Source organism: Miniopterus schreibersii (assembly GCF_964146895.1).
Source record: "Miniopterus schreibersii genome assembly, chromosome: 4".
In the NCBI taxonomy this organism is placed as follows: domain Eukaryota; kingdom Metazoa; phylum Chordata; class Mammalia; order Chiroptera; family Miniopteridae; genus Miniopterus; species Miniopterus schreibersii.
Window position 1 is genome coordinate 83058427 of NC_138105.1, and position 20396 is coordinate 83078822.

The following is a 20396-nucleotide window of genomic DNA, read 5'->3' on the forward strand; positions in this document are numbered from 1 at the left end:
CAAAACCCGCGGGGCAGCAGCGTGTGTGCTCCAGCTCGGCAGCAGTTTGCACGCGCGACTTTCTACAAAATCTTAGGTGCGCGACGGGAGTCACTTTCCTCCTAATAGTTGTGCAACGGTCGTGCAGGCTCGTGGGGAAAAGCCAGCAAGTGCCCTTAGGCATGGAAATAAAAAGTTATAAGGAGAAACAAACAACGGAAAACTTTACACTTGGTTTCCCTGGTCCCAATCTGCGGAAAGAGGCGGCAGAGGGGCCTCAGGGGCCGGACCCAACAAGTGAAGGAGCGAAAGGGGAAAGGACACAGCCCGGGACAAGAGAGCCTCAGAGCCGCCCCTGAAGGCACGGCAGCCCCGGGGCTCGGTCTCCTTGGTGCAGTCCAACCCCCGTGTCAGTCACCCCCTTCTCGAGTTGCGATTGGCCGAAGGCTTCCTTGGCCTCCCTCGCTCCCACCTCCTAGTTGCTTGGGGTTTACTTCCCCAAAGTACACGGGCCCCATCTTGTGGAGCAACCGCTCCTTCAAGGGAAAACGGGTCTCCGCCCAGGGTAAGACGTTTTGACGAATGGGAGCGGCCCCACGCCTTTATTGGCCACTGTGGGTATCGGTCAAAAAACTTCCCACCCTCCTTTCCACGGTACCTTTGAGTAATTGGTCTCTCTCTGTGCCAATCCGTTACTAGGGAAACGAGATCCTCACAGTCTCATAGGCATGAGTCAAAGCCAATCAAGAGTCACGCCTTCATCCTGAGTCAATACCCAATGGCCGCTCGAGGATCCCAGAGGACGCAGTCTCGATTGGTCCTCAGCGCGCCTGACATGGCGGCAACAGGTTAGGCTGACTCGCGGTTATATAGACCGGCGACGGAGCACGCGTGTGCGGACGCAGTTGCGTGAAGGGTTTTTTTTCCTCCCTCCGAGCTGTGGAGCAAAGCTTGTTCCTCTCCCGCTCAGCCGCGCAGGTACGCCGGGGTATGGGCGGGGCTGTGCGGCCCGGGGTCCAGGACGAGCTGCAGCGGCGGCGAGAGGGAAGGGAAGCCCCAGCGGCGGCCGCGCAAGGCGCGCCCCCCCCCCCCCTTCAACGGCCGCAGGCGGGCGCACGGGCGCGCGGAGGCTCCCCGCCCCCCGCGCCCCCCCCGGCCGGCGTGCGTGGCCGTGTCCGCCGCGGGCGCGTGCCGCGCCCAACTGCCACGCGGGGCGGGAGCGAGTCGCGGCCGCCGCCCGGGGTTCCAGGGCGATCTTGGGGGCCTGGGGCCCCGCGCGGTCGGCTCGCAGCCTTTTCCCGCCCGCCTCCCCACGCGCCAGCGGGGCTCGGCTCCGCCGGCGAGGGGCTCCGGCTTGGCCCGGGCCAGAGGAAGCTTTCCCCTTAGGGGCGGGAGCGTGGCGAAAAGAGCGATAGGAAAAGGGTTTTTCGAGCTGGGAAGCAGAAGCGCTGCTCTCGGGTTTTGCAGGGAGTGGAGGGGGAGCCGGGCGCGCGCGCGCGCTCGGGTAATGAGTGGTAACCAATCTTCTTTCTGAGCCCTCATTGTGTGCCAGGCACCGTGTCGGGCAACCCGGGCGCCTCTCGTTTTACTCCCACAACGACCTGGTGAGGTAGGTTCGGTGGTTTTGCTCATTTTACAGCGGGCTCCGAGGTCCAGCGGCGGAGGGACACGGTCAGAAGCGGGCGGACGGGGAGGGGCAGGTGTGTGCCCGGACCCTGGTCGCCGGAGCCCTAGTCCCCGAGCCGGCTCCGGGTTCCAGCGCCCCGTGCGGCCCCAGGGCCCTGGCGCCCTCGGAGCACCCCTGGCGCCCGGGGAGGGGCAGCATCCGCCTGGAAAGGCCCTGCTGCGAAGGCGGCGGCCGCGGTGGTGCTTGAGCCAGGCTGGGCTTCCAGGGCGACCAGGGCTGGACGTGGGCTTAAGACAAAGGGAAAGGAAGCGTTGGGGCTTCCTTGCTGTATGTATCCGCATGGTGTTCTGCCCCCAGAGCTTCTGGAAGACGTGTAGGATAAAACGGATACGTGCCAGTGGGCATGGACAGTGTTTCCCTGGTCAGATTTGAAACTCAGGGCACGGTGATGGAAAATTCCCGCCAGCAGGAAGTTAGGCTCTGATATTAGATCCTGAATCATTTCTCTATTTTTTTTTTTTTTTTTTTAAATGAGAGCAGACTTTAGAGAAAGACCTGCGAGAACATAGTTTAACGTCCTTGTTTTAGAATTGAAGAAAATGAGGTTCCGAGAGATGAGGTTCACATCTCGCCAGCGTCGATGGATTAAAATTGGAAGTTGGAACGGCAAGGGTGGTGCTCAGTGACAATATAAATTTGACCTCTGCGGAGCTTGTGCGAGGTGAATTAGGGGCGATTGAGATGCTTTGGAAATCTTAACCCTAGTAGGTAGTTGGGATCGTCTGTGGATGACAGCCTGTCTGTACTCAGTTCATGATTGAGCATTTACTGTGAGGCTCCTGAGTATACGTAAACGTAGAAGACATTTTCAGAGACTTGAGTGTATATTTTTGTAGTAAAGTTATGTTTTAGTTTTTCGAAAGCGAGTATACTCGCTGGCTTTGTGAAATAATAATAGTTCCTCCGTTGCAGGTCCAAGTCATTACTTCTATCACAGATGTCTCTACTTGAGATAAAACTACAAAAAAAGTTTTGAGACTAATTCACCTGAATTAATTTTGATTGGAATGGCTTTCGGCCGTTTTAAAAAGTTTATCTTTTTTGTTTGTACAGACACTTTAGGATTGGTCTTGATTTTTTGCAGAGAGAACACAGAATTTAATTCTTGTAAATAAATTTAAAAAACTATGAGGAAGCTTAATATTTGTGTTTCCATTTACCCAATACTTCCCATGTTTCTTTTTAAAAAAATATGTTTGTATTGATATCAGAGAGAGGAAGGGAAAGATAGAAACATCGATGAGAGTCACTGATCTGCTGCCTCCTGCACACCCCCTACTGGGGGTGGAGCCCACAACCCTGGCATGTGCCCTGACCAGGATCCAACGATGACCTGGTTCATAGGACCTCCTGGCTCATAGGTCGACGATGCTCAAGCACTGAGCCATGCCTGCCTGGCCTTTAAATGTTAATTTTTTTTTAATTTTTAATTTTTTTTTTTTTTAAATTGATTTCAGAGATTGGAAAGGAGAGGGGGAGAGAGAGAGAAACATCATTGATGAGTCATTGATTGCCTGCCTCCTGCACGCCCCTCACTGGGGACGGATCCCACCACAACCTGGGCATGTGCCCTGACTGGGAATTGAACCATGACCTCCTGGTTCATAGGTCGATGCTGGACCACTGGGCCATGCGAGCTGGGCTTTCCATGTTTCTTAACAGAAGGTAGCAATAGACAGAGGGTCGAAATTTTGTAATGAGAAGTTGTACCTATGTTGGTGTTGCAATAAATAACAGATTGCTTTAGAATATAACATTGTTTTATTTGGAACTTGCCTTCCTGTAGCAGTTCCACTTAACTGCCATTAGTGATTCCTGTTGAATTAGCATTTTAAGTTATCAAGTGTTAAAACACCATAGTGACCCACATTTAAACTGTTAAGTTTGCCATAATGGGTTTGCTCAGTTGTTAGAGCATTGGCCTGTGGACCAAAGGGTCCCGGGTCCGATTCTGGCCAAGGGCATGCACCTGGATTGCATGCTGGATCCCCGGCCGGGTTGGGGCTGGTGAGGGAGGCAGCCAGTTGGTGTCTCTCTCACATGGATGCTCCTCTTCCTCTCTGAAAAGCCGTTGAAAAATATCTTTGGGTGAGGATAAAAAAATAAGTAAATTCAAGTTTGAGTCCAGCTAATTTATGACTGCTTGAGGTAAAGTGTATCAGTGAAGTTATCTTATGCATTAATTCAGGGCAAATTATGTTACTTTCCCTTCAGATACTTTTTTAAGGAAAAAAACACACTGTTCTTGGCCTCAGGTAAATGGTATCAGTTGGGCAGAAATATGAAAACTGATATTTCACAAATTGGTAGCCCAGCTGATCTCTTGTGCATTCATTTATCGAGAACAAATGAATTGAAGAAAAATTGTAATAATGCAAGACTTGGTTGCCACCTTGATTCCCAGCCAAGTCAGAGGTTACTTTTGTTATTGTTAAATCCTTTGAATATAAGCTTTTGTACCTCTTTTAACTGGTAGAAAAGTAGGCAGTTCTTTGTTCTTTATTTAATTCACTTTGCTCTTCTCAGCTGAGAGTCTGCTAAGGGAACATCAGGAGATTTGGTAATGTTTGTTAGTGACCTACTTTGCAGCAGTTTTCGTAATTTATTTTGTTTTATTTTTTACTAGTTTTAGTACTTTGCATAGAAAATAAAGGGCAGAGGTTAGTTTTAAATTGTTACAGGTTTCTGAATTATATATGGTTTTTAGTAGGATGGATGGGGTAATGTTTAATTAAAAAATGAAATTTAATATAAAGCCTGAATTTGTGACCTAAACCAGTCTTTTTGCCAGTTTAATAAAATTACCCACTTGACCTTTCAGCAAATACTGTTTTTTAAAAATGATATTTCAGAATTTGTATATGCATTGTATGTTCAATTAATTGTGCTTTAAGACTGCTTTGGAGCCCTGGTCAGCGTGGCTCAGTTGGTTGGGCATTGTTCTGTGCACCCAAGAGTTGCCAGTTCCATTCCTGCTCAGGGCACATGTCCAGGTTGGGGTTCTATCCCTGGTAGTGGCAGGCAGGAGGCAGCTGATCAATGTTTCACTCTCACATCTATGTTTCTCCCTCTCTTCCTCTCTAAAAATCAATTAAAAATCTTAAAAAGGCTACTTTACAGAGGGAGATAATTGTCAGAGTAGGTAGGTTAAAAAACAAAACAAAACTACTCTTTTCCCCACCCCTGGCTAGTCAGTTCTTAATACCTAGTAGGCAAAACCTTCAGTGCAATACTGTCCTTCCATCCATGGAGTTAAATTTAGATTGAGCAACTGTAATCTCACTTGTAGTTGGTGATCACACTGTGGCAGTTAGCCAGGTTTATGTTTTCAAATCTCAAAAATAAGCTTTCTGTTTACTTAAAAATTTTTTAAGTATTCTTGGACACCTTGTTTGGTCTTGATTGGGCAAGCTAAAATGCAAGCCGAGTGATAATGGTGAAGAGCTAGGAATAATTGACGCATGAAGTGTGGGTTTTATAAAGCAGAAAGTAAATATGAAAAAAATTTCACAGGCTGTGGCCTTAGTAAATAAGGTCTTTAGGATAGATTTCCCCTTCTGTCCTATTTCATAATATTGCTTAGCAGTTTAGCCTGTGTGTGATTGAGGTACTTAATAAAAAGTATTAGATATTTCAGAGAAAGAAAGCTGGCTTCCTGGGTGGGATACATTTTGTAGGGATGTCATACATTTTGTGGTGGCTGTTAACTTACGTGGCTATATAACAGCATTTTGTATATTTGTATGGCCTTTACATATTTTAAAAGTGCTTTCACATATCATAGGTTTTCTCATGTTTTTACTTGAAAGAGAACTGATAGCCCTGGTGGGTTTTGCTCAGTGGTTAGAGCGTCGGCCTGTGGACTGAAGGGTCCGGGGTTTGATTCTGGCCAAGGACACATATCTCAGTTGCAGACTCAATCCCCAGTCCTGTTTGGGTCGAGTGCAGGAGGCAACCAATTGATGTTTCTCTCTCACATTGATGTTTCTTTCTCTCCCACTCTCTGAAAAGCAATGGAAAAAATATCCTCGGGTGAGGATTTAAAAACAAAAGAGCAAGAACCGATAATCTGATATCTGAATAGTTGTCTAAAGTATTTTGTAAAGTATATGGTGTATCTAGCTATTCAGAAAAAGCTGAAGGATTCAGAATCTGGAAGGCTGGAGTGTAACACCTTCCTCTCCTAGGCTGTGCCTCAAGCACACACCATGTTTGAACTATGAGCTTGCTCTTAGGGTTTCCTGGGCTATGTCCACCTATGCTGTATGAGATTTAAAGGACCGAAAATTCATGTTTTTAGGAATTTCATAGGTGAGGCATTAGTATTAACTATAAAGAGTTTTTTTGCATCTTTTTTTTTTTTTCTTTTTTTGTAAAGATTTGACAATGTCTGGAAACTTTTTTTAATTAATTTATTTTTTATATATCTCTTTATTGATTTCAGAGAGAGGAAAAGAGAGGGAGAGAGAGATAGAAACATCAATGATGAGAGAGTCATTGATCGAGCCCACAACCCCGGGCATGTGCCCTGACCGCGAATTGAACCCCGGTCACCTGGATCCTAGGTCGATGCTCAACCGCTGAGCCACGCCTGGCCGGGGTTTTTTTGCATCTTGATGAGAAAGAAAAGATTGTTGCTTAATTTTAAGCACAGCTGACTTTTTAAAAAATGTTTTTATTGGTTATAGAGAGAGGAAGGGAGAGGGAAAGAGAGAAACATCAGTGAGGAGAGAGAATCATCAGTCCGCAGCCTCCTGCAAGCTCCCTGCTGGGTTCTAATCTGCAACCCTAGGCATGTGCCCTGACCTGGAATCGAGCCATGACCTCCTTGTTCGTGCGTCAGTGCTCAACCACTAGTGAGCCACACCGGCCGGACTTCTAATTTTGGAGTGGGAAAGGGATGCTAAAGACCAAGAAAAGCTAGCGAATTGTTACGTTATTTAATTTCTGTCATGAAGTTTTTATCTTTCAGAAAATCTTGTTTTTGAGATAAATTTTAGATTTACATAAGAGTTGCAGTGCAATGCAGAGATACCTTTTTTGAGAGAGAGAAGAAGGGAGAGAGAGAGAGAAAACATCGATGGACTGCCTGCCATATGCGCCCTGATTGGGGATCAAACTTGCAGCCTAGGTATGTGCCCTGTCCTGGAATTGAACCCGCAGTCTTTCAGTGTACTCGACGATGCTCCAATCAACTGAGCCACACCAACCAGGGCCAGAGACATCTTATATAGTCTTCACCCAGCTTCCCTCATATTAACAGCTTACATAATCATGGTACATTTATCAAAACTAAGAAATTGACATTGATAAAATACTATTAACTAAATGATTGACCTTACTTGGATTTCCTTACTATTTCCACTAATGTCTTTCTGTTCCCAGATCCAATCCAGGACAGCACATTGCATTTAGTCCTCGTGTGTCCTTAGTCTCTCTTCTCTGGTCTGTGACAATTTGTCTTTCTTTTGTCTTTTATGACCCTGACACTTTAGATCTCAATTTGGGTGCGTCTGGTATAGACTGAGGTTATGGATTTTGGGGGAGAATACCACAGAGGTGACTGAGCCTTATTACACCGGGGAGTCCATAATAATCATTACTGGTTGAATTTAACTTTGATTACTTGATTAAGGTGGTATCTACCAGGTTAGAATTTTCCCCCTTTGCATATTCTCTTCATTAGAAGCTACACTCAGTAAGAGGGGGGAGGATCTGTGAATTTTTGGCCATAAGTTAAAGCTACCACTGTAATTACTAGACACTTTGAAGCTGTGCAAATATTGTTTCTCTAAACTTTCCCCCCTTAATTTTAACGTGTATTAATGTGGCCTTGCCTGCAACTGTTGTGGTCTAATGGTGATTCTTTATTTCCTTCCTTCCTTCTGCATTTACTGCAAGGAAGAGTTGTTTCTTCTCCCCCATTTATTTTTTATTAAGGCTTTTTCCTTACCCATTAATTTTTTCATGGATATTTTATTCTTTGAATTGTAGTCCAATGTTGTTCTGAACTTTTTTTGCTTTTTTATTTTATTGGTCAAATTTTTCCGGTTTTGGCTCTTCTGCCCTTCTGATGATCATGTTCTCCTGTGCCTTTTTTGGTTTTTTTTTTTTTTTTTTTTAAAGCATTTTCTTTCTTTCTTTTTTAAAAATATATCTTTATTGATTTCAGAGAAAGGAAAGAAGAGGGAGAGAGAGAGATGGAAACATCAATGATGAGAGATCCATCATTGATCGGCTGCTTCCTGCACGCCCCCAACGGGATCGAGCCCACAACCCGGGCATGTGCCCTGACCAGGAATTGAACCCCGATTGCCTGGATCCTAGGTTGACACTCAACCGCTGAGCCACACCTGCCTGGGCTAAGCATTTTCTTTCTTTACCAGGTGCTTCAGGCCCATCTTGTATTTTTCCTGTCCTGCCCTAGAATCAGCTATTGCTCCAAGGAGCTGTCAGGAAGAATTTTGAAGGGAGGTGACAGGTGGTAAATGTGAAGCATTTAGAAGATAGATTGAACAGTAGATCCAGTGGTGATGAGACTACTCTTCCTCTGAGGACAGACTTTGGCTTCTGTATTAAAGTTTCTTAGGTTCTGGGAAAACGTTTTTGTTTCTCTAATAACTAAACCAAGTTTCAAATGTTTGCAACATAGCATAACCTTGCAACATAATGTATGATAATTGATATTCATGTTAGTACACACAAACCCTTGTATATTTTCCCTTAGTGTTTTGGATAAATAATTAAAATAGAGTAAAAAGATACCACTTAAATACCATTGTACTCAGAATTGACAGTTAACATTTTGCCTCATTCTTTTATGTTTGACTTCTTATTTTCCTGTATAGGTTTCCATCCTATCTCTTCCCCTGAGATGACCTTTTGTCTTTCTAGGCTATTTTATTGGTGGGTTAAATAAAAAAAAACAACTACCACAACAGCTTTATTGAGATACAGCTGACATAAAATAAACTGAACACATGTCAGGTGTACAGTGGTAATTTTTGGCATCATTTATATCAGGGGTAGGGAAACTTTTTTCTGCCAAGGGCCATTTGGATATTTATAACATCATTTGTGGGCGATACAGAATTATCAACTTAAAAATTAGCCTGCTATATTGTTCAAACATTTAATTTACTCACCCCTAATGTGATGGCTGGAACTGCTTCTCTTTGGTGAGGCCTCGGAAAGGCCAGATCAAATTATTTCTTGGGCGGTATACAGCCCACAGGCCCAACATTCCCCACTCATGGTTTATACCCATGAAACTATTACCATAATCAAGATAACGAACATATTCATCACCCCTCCCCCCAGTTTTCTCTGAGCCCTTTGCATTTCCTCTTTCCTATCTACTTCCCACCTCTTCTGCCCTCAGAAATCCCTTACCTGCTTTCTGTCAATGAAGATTAGATTGCATTTTGTAGAATTTTTATGTAAATTGAATCATATAATATGCTTTATTATTTTTAATTGCTGAGTAGTACTGTTCGGTAAGTATACTACACTTTGTTTATCTGTTCACCTGTTGATGGACATTGGTTTGTTTCCAGCTTTTGGCCATTACAAAAGCTGCTTAAGAAACTACCTTAAGTCCTAACCAGTTTTGCTCAGTGGTTAGAGCCTTGGCCCATGGACTGAAGGGTCCCAGATTCTGTTCCCGCCAAGGACACGTACTTTGGTTGCAGGCACGATTTCAGGCCCAGTCAGAGCTAGTGCGGGAGTCAACCAATTGATGCGGCGCTCTCGTATCTATGTTTCTCTCCCTCCCTTTCATTCTCTGAAAAGCAGTGGAAAAAATATCCTCAGTGAGGAATAGAAAAAAAAAAAGAAACCTTAAACCCTGGCTGTGTAGCTCAGTTGGTTAGAGTGTTGTCCCGATTGGCCAGGGTTTCAGGTTTGATCCCCAGTCAGGGCAAACACACGCAACTAATGAATGCATAAATAAGCGGAACAACAAATCGATGTTTCTCTCCTTCTCTCTCTCTCTCTCTCTCTCTCTCTCTCTCTCTCTCTCTCTCTCTCAAATCAATAAAAATATATATTAAAACAAACAAAAACCTACCTAACATTTGTACCACTTACCAAATGGAAAGTGTTTGTACCACTTTCCGTTTCCACCAGCAATGTATGTTTGAGGGTTCCATTTCCTTGATATCCTGGCTAACACTGTATGGTCAGCCTTTTAAATTTTAGTCATTCTGTCAGGTGGGTAGTGGTAACTCACTGTGGTTTTGATTTGCATTTATGTTATTACTAATGATGCTTAGCATTTTTCATGTGTTCAAATAATTTCTTTAGTGAAATGTCTTTATATCTTTTGTTCATATTTTATGGGTTGTTACACAGTTTCAAGGGTTCTTTATATATCTTGCATATAAGTTTTCTATCAGATGAATGCTTTGTAAATATATGTTCCCAGTCTGGCTTGCCTTTTCATCTCTAGTGTCTTTTGCAGAGCAGAAGTTTTTAATTTTAGTTGAGTCCATATTATCTATTCTCTCATAGATAATGTTTTTGGTGTTGTATCTACAATGTTTGCTTAACCCAGGGTCATGCAGATTTTCTCTAGAAGTTTTATAGGTTTAGATTTTACCTAAAACCATTTTGAGTTAAATTTTAATGTAGTGTGAGGCATGAACTTAGGTTCTTTTCCCCCCCTATATGTGGATATGCAATTGTTCTAGCACCATTTGTAGAAGAGTGTCTGTTTTCTACTGAACTGTGTGCACTTCTGTTGAAAATAATTTATATCCATTTATGTGTGGGTATATTTCTTAACTTTATTCTGGTCCATGGATCTATTATTACATCTGGATTATTTAAAAATCAAGTTTAGCCCGGCCAGGCGTGGCTCTGTGGTTGAGCGTCGACCTAGGATCCAGGCGATCGGGGTTTGATTCCCGGTCAGGGCACATGCCCGGGTTGCGGGCTCGATCAGTGACTCTCTCATTATTGATGTTTCTATCTCTCTCTCTCCCTCGCCTTTCCTCTCTCTGAAATCAGTAAAGATACATTTAAAAAAAATAAACAAACATGTTTAAAAGTGATTTTCGTATACACAAAACAATACCAGATATTGTTCATAGAAACATATGTAAACTTGATTTTTTTTTTAAATATCTTTATTGATTTCAGAGAGAGGAAAGGAGAGGGAGAGAGAGAGAGAGACAGAAACATCAATGATGAGAGAGTCATTGATGGAGCCCGCAGCCCGGGCATGTGCCTTGACCGGGAATCGAACCCCGATCAGCTGCATCCTAGGTCGACGCTCAACCGCAGAGCCACGCCTGGCCGGGCTAAACATGTTTAAAGGCTATTATACAGTACATACTTGGCGACTGACTTCATTTTAACAGGTTTTGACTTCTCTTTCATGCTGACTTTATGACTGCTATAAATAGCGTGACTTTATATTTTGGTTTCCCAGGGACAGTCCTAATTTATTCCATTTAACCTGGTATAATTATTAATAGCACCACTTTTCAGTCTTATAAGTGCCCTATATGATTATTTTAGATATAGAGGTTTCCATGCTGTGACTAAACCACAACTTAATCCATTTTTAGTTTGACAGACATGCACATTGTTACCTGTCTTATATTTTATAACTAGAATGGCAGTTAAGTTCTATGTTTTGTGCAGACAGGTGAGTTTCTTTTATATACAGGGTGTCCCAAAAAAATGTATACCTACTTTGAATAATTATTATTATTTTTTAGTATATATTTATTGATTTCAGAGAGAGGGAGGGAGAGAGAGAAACATCAATGATGAGTCATCATTGATCAGCTGCCTTCTGCACGCCCCCGACTGGGGATTGATCCCAAAACCCGGGCATGTGCCCTGACTGGGAATCGAACCGCAATCTGGATCCTAGGCTGATGCTCAACTGCTGAGCCACGCCCTGCCGGGCCTTTGAATAATTATTAATTCCAATGGGTTAAATCTGAAAAGGAAGAAACATCAGTTGAGCTATCAGCTGCAAGGTGTGTATACATTTTTTGAGGACACCCAATAAATATCTAGAAGACAATTGCTAAATTCATGAGAATGTTTTTATTTTTCAGATAACTGCAAAATATTTCTTCCCTGTGGTTGTACCGTTTGACACCCCTTCAACGATTTTTGCAGGTTCTCTTTTCCTGACTTCCTTGCCAGTGTTTGGTATTATCTTATTTTAAAGGCTTTACTTATTTATTTAATTTATTTTAGAGACAGAGGAAGGGAATGGGGGAGAGAGAGAGAAACGTAGATGTGAGAAAGGAACATCGAATGGCTACCTCCTGCATGGCCCCTACTGGGGATCTAGCCTGCATTTTGGGCATGTGCCCGATCTGAAATTGAACCAGTGACCTTTCTGTGCTTGGGACAATGCTAAACCAACTGAGCCACACCGGCCAGGGCAGTATTTGGTATTATTTTAATACTGGGGAGGGGGGAATCCGTTGAGAAGTGCTAGGTTTAATTTGCATTTCACTAGTTACTTTATCTTTTGTTTGTGGTCCATTTACTTTTCTGAGGATTCTCTGTTCCATTCCCTTGGGCTATTTTTCTCTTGGGTTATTTATTTTTTTTCAGCAGTTTGTATAGGAGTATTATACACATTCTGGGTACTAATCTTTTATTGTATGCTGCTGTGTTTTTTTCTTAATTTAGACCTGTATTTACATATCATGAGCTATTAAGGCATTTTGCTGTTTTGATATTGGTGAAACAAGTAGTAGGTGAGACAGACTTAAGAATAATGAGGATGGCCCAGCTGGGCGTGGCTCAGCAGTAGAGCATCGACCTAGGATCCAGGCAATTGGGGTTCGATTCCCGGTCAGGGCACATGCCCGGTTGGGGACTCAATCAATGACCCTCTCATCATTGATGTTTCTATCTCTCTCTCTCCCTCTCCTTTCCTCTCTCTGAAATCAATAAAGATATATTTAAAAAAAAAAAAGAATAATGAGAATAGAGACATTTATAATAGTGTGAACAATAAAAATAAAGTTTAAAAAAAAGGAAAAGAAAAAAAAAGAATCGAGAGGAATTGTGCTAGATGAAGGTAAACATGTTTCCACAGTTGCTTGTGCAGGAATTGACCAACCACACTCAGTTTCCCCATCCTTTAAGAAAACTAAAAATCTGTCTCCTTTTATACTGTAATTAATCTGTATATATTCCTCTGCTTGCTTTTAAATTCAAGGTAATTTTATCTCCTTAAAATGGATTAATCTCATGCCAAATATCTTTTTCAAAGTTTTTCTTTTTCTAAGTTTGAGATTTTACTGCCCAGCTGGTGTGGCTCAGTGGTTGAGCATCGACCTATGGACCAAGGAGGTCATGGTTTGATTCCCAGTCAGGGCACATGCCCTGATTGCAGGCTTGATCCCTGGTGGGGGCTGTGCAGGAAGCAGCCGATCGATGACTTTCTCTCTCATCACTGATGTTTCTATCGTCCTCTCCCTTCCTCTCTCTGAAATCAATAAAAACATTAAAAAAGAAAAGAAAAATCATGTCCTTAAAAAGTTTCTTTTAAAATAACAGACAGTAATTGAGGATTGTCAGGTGCCTTTCTTGACAACACTCAAAGTACTAACTTTAAATCATGATAATTTTGAGATGATAGAGATTATTTTGTTGAGTAAAAACATTTTGTTTGTTAACTTTTACCCATATTATTTTCAGATTTTTTTGGGTCCCATTATAGAATAAATTAAGCATATTTAGAACTTCTAGTTGTTGTGGTCTTATTTTTAAAGATACCAAATATTTCTCTTAGTTTGACTGGAAATGTAGTGTTTTCCTATATGTCTAAGCTATGTTTATTGCTTGATTTTATCACTCTGGAATGAAATAATTCCATAAATAAGAATATGTTTGTAATTTATAACTTGAATATTCTTAATTGACTTTAATTAGGAAAATTAGGATGCATGTTAGAAATGCGTACCTTTGAGGTTTATTGGGAATAATGATTAATTAATCATAGTAATTTTTTTCTCCCCATATTTATCTGATTGCAATGAATTTGAATGTACACAATTTCACCTGGTGTGGGTGGGTGGGAAGAGATTAACCAAAGAATTTAAGCATGTATGCCTGACCCATGGACACAGACAAATAGTGTGGTGAAGGCCTGTGGTGGGGGGTGGGGTGGATTCAGGGTAGAAGGGGGTCAATGGGAAAAAGGACATCTGTAATACTTTCAACAATAAAGATAAATTTTAAAAAATCTTACCTGGTCTGGGTTTTGATTTTATAATTATTTCTTTTCAAAACCAAGAATTTCTGAAGTCCTCTTGTCTTACTTTGAATTGGTTTTAGCTAAATGATTATCTCATCCCCTACCACTTTTTCCCTTTGTACTTGATCTTTCTGGTTGAACATATTTAACTTTCCCCCCCCCAGGTTGAATTGACCAAAGCAATGGTTATGGAGAAGCCTAGTCCCCTGCTGGTCGGGCGGGAATTCGTGAGACAGTATTACACACTGCTGAACCAGGCCCCAGACATGCTACACAGGTAAGTTTTTCTGCCTGCATCGTCAAGTGCTGTTTTTCAGTATGTGGGCATTTATCCTTGAGAATCTCTTATTCATCGTGCACCTTGCAGGGTTGTTGCATAATAGTGCTTTTTTTAAAAAAAAAATTGAAGTTATTGGGGTGATATGGGTTAATAAAATTATATTGGTTTCAGGTATACAATTCAACAATATATCATCTGTATATTGTATTGTGCGTTTACCACCCCAAGTCAAGAAGTCTAGTAGTGCTTTGTATAAATGCTGATAACATGTTGTTGTTAAAATGATATCATTTAAAATAGAATATGTAAATGTTATTTAAAAATTAGACTTAGGTTACCAGAACTTATACATTATCAGAAAAATAGTGCCTGAAAATGTAAAGGTGTAATATTCATGCTTTTGTTTTGCTGTTTTTGGTGAAGTAACTTGAATTATTTAGTAAGACTGTATTGAGTATTGAAGACTGCTCTTATAATAACATACTTCTGTGTTGATGTGTTTTAAAAACTTGGGGTATCTTTTTAGTGGAAACAATACATGCTTGTTTTAAGTTAAAGCATGAAATAAACATGGAAGTAAAACCATGCTAACAGTTTTTCTATGTATATGCAAACATTTCAATATACTGTTTTTTAACTTCTTTATTTGATAATCTGGTGTCATTTTACATGGGTAATACATGTTTCACATTAATTTTAGTATCCACAAAGTTTGTATTTATAGAGATGTAGCATACTTTAATCCCCTGAAGAGTTGCTTCCATTATTTCCCCTTATAAACAGTGCTGCATTATACATAACTCTTAAATCTATTTATGTGGACTTTTTATGTTGAAATTCTTAGAAATTCCAGAATGTCTGTTTGCTGGATAGGAACTGTTTTTCTTCTATACTTTGACAAGCTTGCATATTGGGTAACACATGACTGTTAGGTGCAAAAGAAAAATTAGAAATTCTTTTTACTATATTCAATTAAAAAAGTTAAACTTATTACGGTGACGTTGATTAGTAACATGTGGACTGTAGGTGTACAACTTTATAATACAACACCTGTATACCCGGTTGTGTGCTCACCACTCAAAGTCTAGTCTCCTTTGTCACTGTATTTGGCCCCTTTCCCACCTGCGCCCTCCCCACCTGGCCCCCGGTAAGCGCTGTTCTGTTGGTGTTGGCGCTTGTTTGCTTGTCCTTCGCTGCTCACTGCTCCATGCCCCACGTGAGTGAAGTTCTAGTCTGTCCTCCCGCCCATCTGACTGACTTCGCCTAGCGCAGTGCTCCCAGGACTCATCCGTGCTACTGCAAATGGCAATGCATTTATATTTTTATGGCTGTGTTGTATCCATTGTATATATGTCCCACATCTTCTATGTCTGATTATCTGTCAAAGGAACACTTAAGTTGTTTCTGTCTTGGCCACTGTGAATAATGCTACAGTGAACTTAGGGGTACATACATCTTTATAAATAAGTGTTTTCAAGTTTCTTGGGTAGGTATTTAGAGAGGGATTACTGGGCGGTGTGGTAGGTCTATTCTTAATTTTTTGGGTAATCTCCATACTGTTTTTCATAGTGACTGCACCAATTTTACATTCCCATCAGCAGTGTGGGAGGGTTCTTTGAGGCCTTGCTCTGAAAATGGAAAATCTCTTTTTTTTTTAAAGGCTTTATAATTTCCAAAACACTTTCACTTGTTTCCTCTTGATCTTTTCCAAACTTTTTAGTAAGGTATTGTAGGGGAGAGTTAACCTCATTTTGCAGATAAAGATGCTAAGGAGTTAAGAATTTGCTGGTATTCATATGACTATTAGGGATAGAAAAAGTCTCCAAACTTTTATTTCTTTTTGTTGTGTATTAGGTCACATTATTCTGTGCCCTTAGAAGTTAGGTAAATATGAATTTAAAAAGGAGCAGGAGTTGAGAGAAACTGACCAAGTACATTCATATATTTCTTGTCAATATTGATATTTTACTGATTCTAAGACATCCTTTTTTTCACATTTCATCTCTAAGAAGTATGAGAAGTGGCTTAGGCAGCAGTGCACTGATTTCACTAGCTGATGTGCAATCTTTTAATAACTTTAACAATTGAAAGGTATACTTGGGCCCTGGCCAGCGTGGCTCAGTGATTAGAGTGCTGGCCTGTGCACTGAAGAGTTTCAGGTTCGATTCCTGGTGCAGGGCATGTACCTAAGTTGCAGGTTTGATTCCTGGCCCCAGTCCAGGAGCGTGTGGGAGGAAACCAATAGCTGTTCCTTTTTCACATCGTTGTTTCTCTCCCCTCGTCCCCCTTCCATTCTAAAAAAATCAATGGAAAAAACATCCTCGGGTGAGGATTAATGACAGCAACAACAAAAGTATGCTTTGGGTCTTGTGGGCCCAGATTTTTCGCCTTTTGAGGAGCGGGGGAGGTGAAGTCACGTATGGGCTCATTTGTGAAAAATTGCTTAGCTGGCCAAGCTGGTGTGGCTCAGTGGTTGAGCATTGACCCATGAATCAAGAGGTAACCAGGATCTATTACAGGCCAGGATACAAGCCTGTGTTTTGAGCTCTATCCCCAGTAGGGGGTGTGCAGGAGGCAGCCAATTGATATTTCTCTCTCATTGATGTTTCTATCTATCCCTCTCCCTTCATCTCTCTAAAATCAATAAAAAATATTTTTAAAAATTTGTTTATCTGAAGTACAGATATCAAGTAATCTTTATAGTGTGTTTAACCCTGGGTTGGCTCTTCTGATCCAGTATAGTATAGTAATGAAAACACAGCAATTGAGGATAGAGAAAAATGAAAGCTATGGGAATTAAATTCTCAGCAAAATTCATCAGCAAAATTTATTAAAAACTACTCCTACAACCTCTCTGCATGGTGAGTTACTGGGTTTTAATGGAATTCCTCACTTGCATTCTTAGATACAAAAGGACTCTAAGTCTATGAAGAATATAGGTGTCCTCATCTATATCAAAACTGCCTGTTTTCTTCTTGATTGAAAAGAGGAACTTTTGCTTTAAGTGGCCTTCCTGACACGAACTGCAAGATCCTTCCCAACATGATCATCCTACCCTGAAACCTGGAAGTTGTGACTTGTAAAATAAGTATTTGCCTCATTGACGAATGCATTCCCATTCAGCAGTGTTTACTGATATGCAGAGGATGCACCTATGATTGCAAACAAAGATGAAGAGGAAAATATTCCTGCTTCCAAGAATCTGCTGCTGAGGCAGTTAGGGACCAAACATAAAAAATTAATACTTGGTCTTAGGAAAATGAGAAGTAAATTATATTCCTGTTTTATAGATTTTATGGAAAGAACTCTTCTTATGTCCATGGGGGATTGGATTCAAATGGAAAGCCAGCAGATGCAGTCTATGGACAGAAAGTAAGTATACTAAACTTTATGTAGGCTTTTGAGCAGCTAGAAAACAACCCCTAAAATTGAAGTAGATGCATGCTTAATGGATTTGCTGATATTTAAAGATCAAATTTGTCAGCTTTTTAGAAATTTAGGTATTCAGTAGTTATTTGGTTAATATGATAGCTATTGAAATGCTTATGATGTCACATTTGCTTATTTTGTATGATATATTCTGAAGTTTTTTTATATTAGGAGATTATTGGTTTTAGCATGGGGATCATCATTGTAAACAGTTTTTAGGTATGTTATTCAGGACAATAATTTTAAAGGCTTAGAGAGGTGGTTATAATGATTAGGGGAACATTTGAGATCTTGCTGCCTGGTTTATGTCATCAGTTTGGCTCAAACTCATATATTAACAAAGAAGACAAATCCAAGTAGGGTATGTGTAGTTTAATTTAAACATGCAAATTCTCTTTACCTGTGTTGTGTTGGAAAGTTTTTATTTTTGTTGGAGATTACATCAGTTTTAAAGCATTAACCCATGCCTCCATTCCTTAGGAAATCCATAGGAAAGTGATGTCACAAAACTTCACCAATTGCCACACTAAGATTCGCCATGTTGATGCTCACGCCACTCTGAATGATGGTGTGGTGGTCCAGGTGATGGGGTTGCTCTCCAATAACAACCAGGCTTTGAGGAGATTCATGCAGACATTTGTTCTTGCTCCTGAGGTATGGGGAAAAAACCAGTGAATGGTTGTGCATCTCTTAAAAAATACTCACATTGAAATTTCAAATTTACAGAAAAGTTATAATAATAGTACAATAACTTCCACCTACTCCTTACCTAGAGCCACTGTCAACACTTGTCCGCACATTTATAATTCTTCTATTAACCTATCATTTTAAATTCTAAACTATTTGATAGTAAATTGGAGATATTAGGCTAGTCATCCTCAAATACTTAAGTGAGCATTTCCTGAAAATAAAGAATTCTCTTCCACAACCATAGTACAGTTGTCAAATTCATGAAGTATTGATGTAATACAGTTATCAATCTATAGTTCATATTTAAATTTTGATTATCTTCCCAATAATGTCCTTTACAGTAATCCCCTACCCCTTATCCAAGATTGAGTCCAGGATTACACATTGTATATAGCTATGATGTCTCTTTGTCTCCTTTTATTTGCAGTAATTCTTTTAATATTTTGGTTTTTTGGCATTGACATTTTGAAAGAGCATGATCAAGTTACTTTGTAGAATGCCTCAGTTGGAATTGTCTGATACTTGTGATTAGATTTAAGTTATACACATACTGCCTTTCAGTGCCTCACATTAGGGAAGCTCTTGATGTCATTTAGTCCTATTAGTGATGTTAACTTGGATCGCTTACTTAAGGTGATGGTCAATAGGTTTCACGATTGTGAAGTTGGTGTTTTTACTTTACTCATTAGTAAGTAAATTGTAGGTGATTTTTGGAGACTGTGCAAATACCCTGTTTTTCATTAAACTTATGTTCTAGTTTTTGCGTTCCTTAATGATTCTTGCCAGAACTAACAGCTACTCTGATAGTTACAAATGATGATTATCTGATTCTATCATTCTGTATTTATTAGTTGGTATTCTACTGTAAAGAACTTTTCCTTTTCTCCTATCTGTTATCACTAATGGAGTCTTTATTTAATGGATTTAATCCATTGCTAACTTTATATCAATGTCTAAAATGTTCTAGACATGGTAAGTGTGACCCCCTTTAAGCTGGCTTCTGTGTGTGTGTGTGTGTGTGTGTGTTTGAGCACTATGCAACTTTGTGCCAGATGATGTTTCAGGTTCATCTTGCACTGTCTCTGCTCCAGCCCCAGCCCTAGCCCTGGGATCAGCTGTTTTCTTCAAGGAGCCATGGTTGTTTTTAGTTATCATGCTTATCATGAAAGGACTAGATTTATAGAGTAATTGCATTTGTACTGTTTTCCCAACTGGTCCAGACTGAACCACGGCAGGAAGCTTATCTGTCTGCATAAGCATGCGGAAGTGGCTTAGTAAGGACTTGCTGATTAAATGTTTTCTCTAGCATTTCTCTGAAGATAATTTTCTGTTTAGGATAGTGAATCTAAAACCCCTATCATTTTACTGTTTGAATATAAAATAATCCATTGTCTTTGAAAAATTATGTGAGGTCATTTTGTCATGATTTTTAGAGGAAGGCTTAGATTATCTGCAATGTAAAAATGTTGGTGGACTTCTAAATATGCATGGGATTAGGTGGGATATCAAAGAGGAAGAATCTAGCTTATTTAATACTCAAAGCTCTAAGGTAAATGTTGGTATCCATTTTCTTGAATGTTTTTAAACATACTCTATTCTTCCTTAATAACTTCTAATTGTCAAGACGTGTGAAGGGCCTGAGTTTTTAACCTACTTGAAACAGGTTAGTCTACTTCATGGATTGATAGAAGACATAAAACTCCTAAGTCAGAAGTAGACAGGTTATTTACAGATGCGGAAACAGCCTTAGAGTTTGAATAACTAGTAGCTGACATAGTTGGATTTAGACTCAAGAGTGTCTTAACCTAGTATAGGAAAACTTTTAGCTACACCACCCTTCAGTACTTGTATCAGTAGTCTTGGATACAGATTTAGGGAATTTAAAATATCTACTGTAGTTGCCAGTAGGTGTTTATTGTTCAAGAAATGATTTGGTGTGGACTGTGTCGGCTTACATACTTAAAAGCTTATCAAACTGGGTATCCATCTGTTGGTATGTAAAGCAAACCATATATTTGAGGCTCTCCCTCTAGGGAATATGCAACCGCCCTTCCCCCCTTCCCCCAGGTGCTTACCTTTGCCTATCTGTCTCC

General features: G+C 40.6%; 1 protein-coding gene across 2 annotated transcripts in view; it reads left to right on the forward strand.

Annotated features, from left to right (window-relative positions):
- The first annotated feature begins 807 nt into the window (after positions 1-807).
- The window catches only part of G3BP1 (G3BP stress granule assembly factor 1), a 31388-nt gene continuing 11799 nt past the window's right edge, over positions 808-20396 (forward strand). Inside the window, exons 1-4 of one of the 2 annotated variants that reach the window (XM_081135050.1) lie at positions 808-957; positions 14069-14181; positions 17475-17556; positions 18094-18267. In XM_081135050.1, the coding sequence (XP_080991176.1) occupies positions 14087-14181; positions 17475-17556; positions 18094-18267 (351 nt within the window). In that variant the 5' untranslated portion in view covers positions 808-957; positions 14069-14086. Of the gene's footprint in view, positions 958-1137; positions 1589-14068; positions 14182-17474; positions 17557-18093; positions 18268-20396 lie in introns of those variants that run through there. The other variant, XM_081135051.1, reaches the window with a different exon arrangement.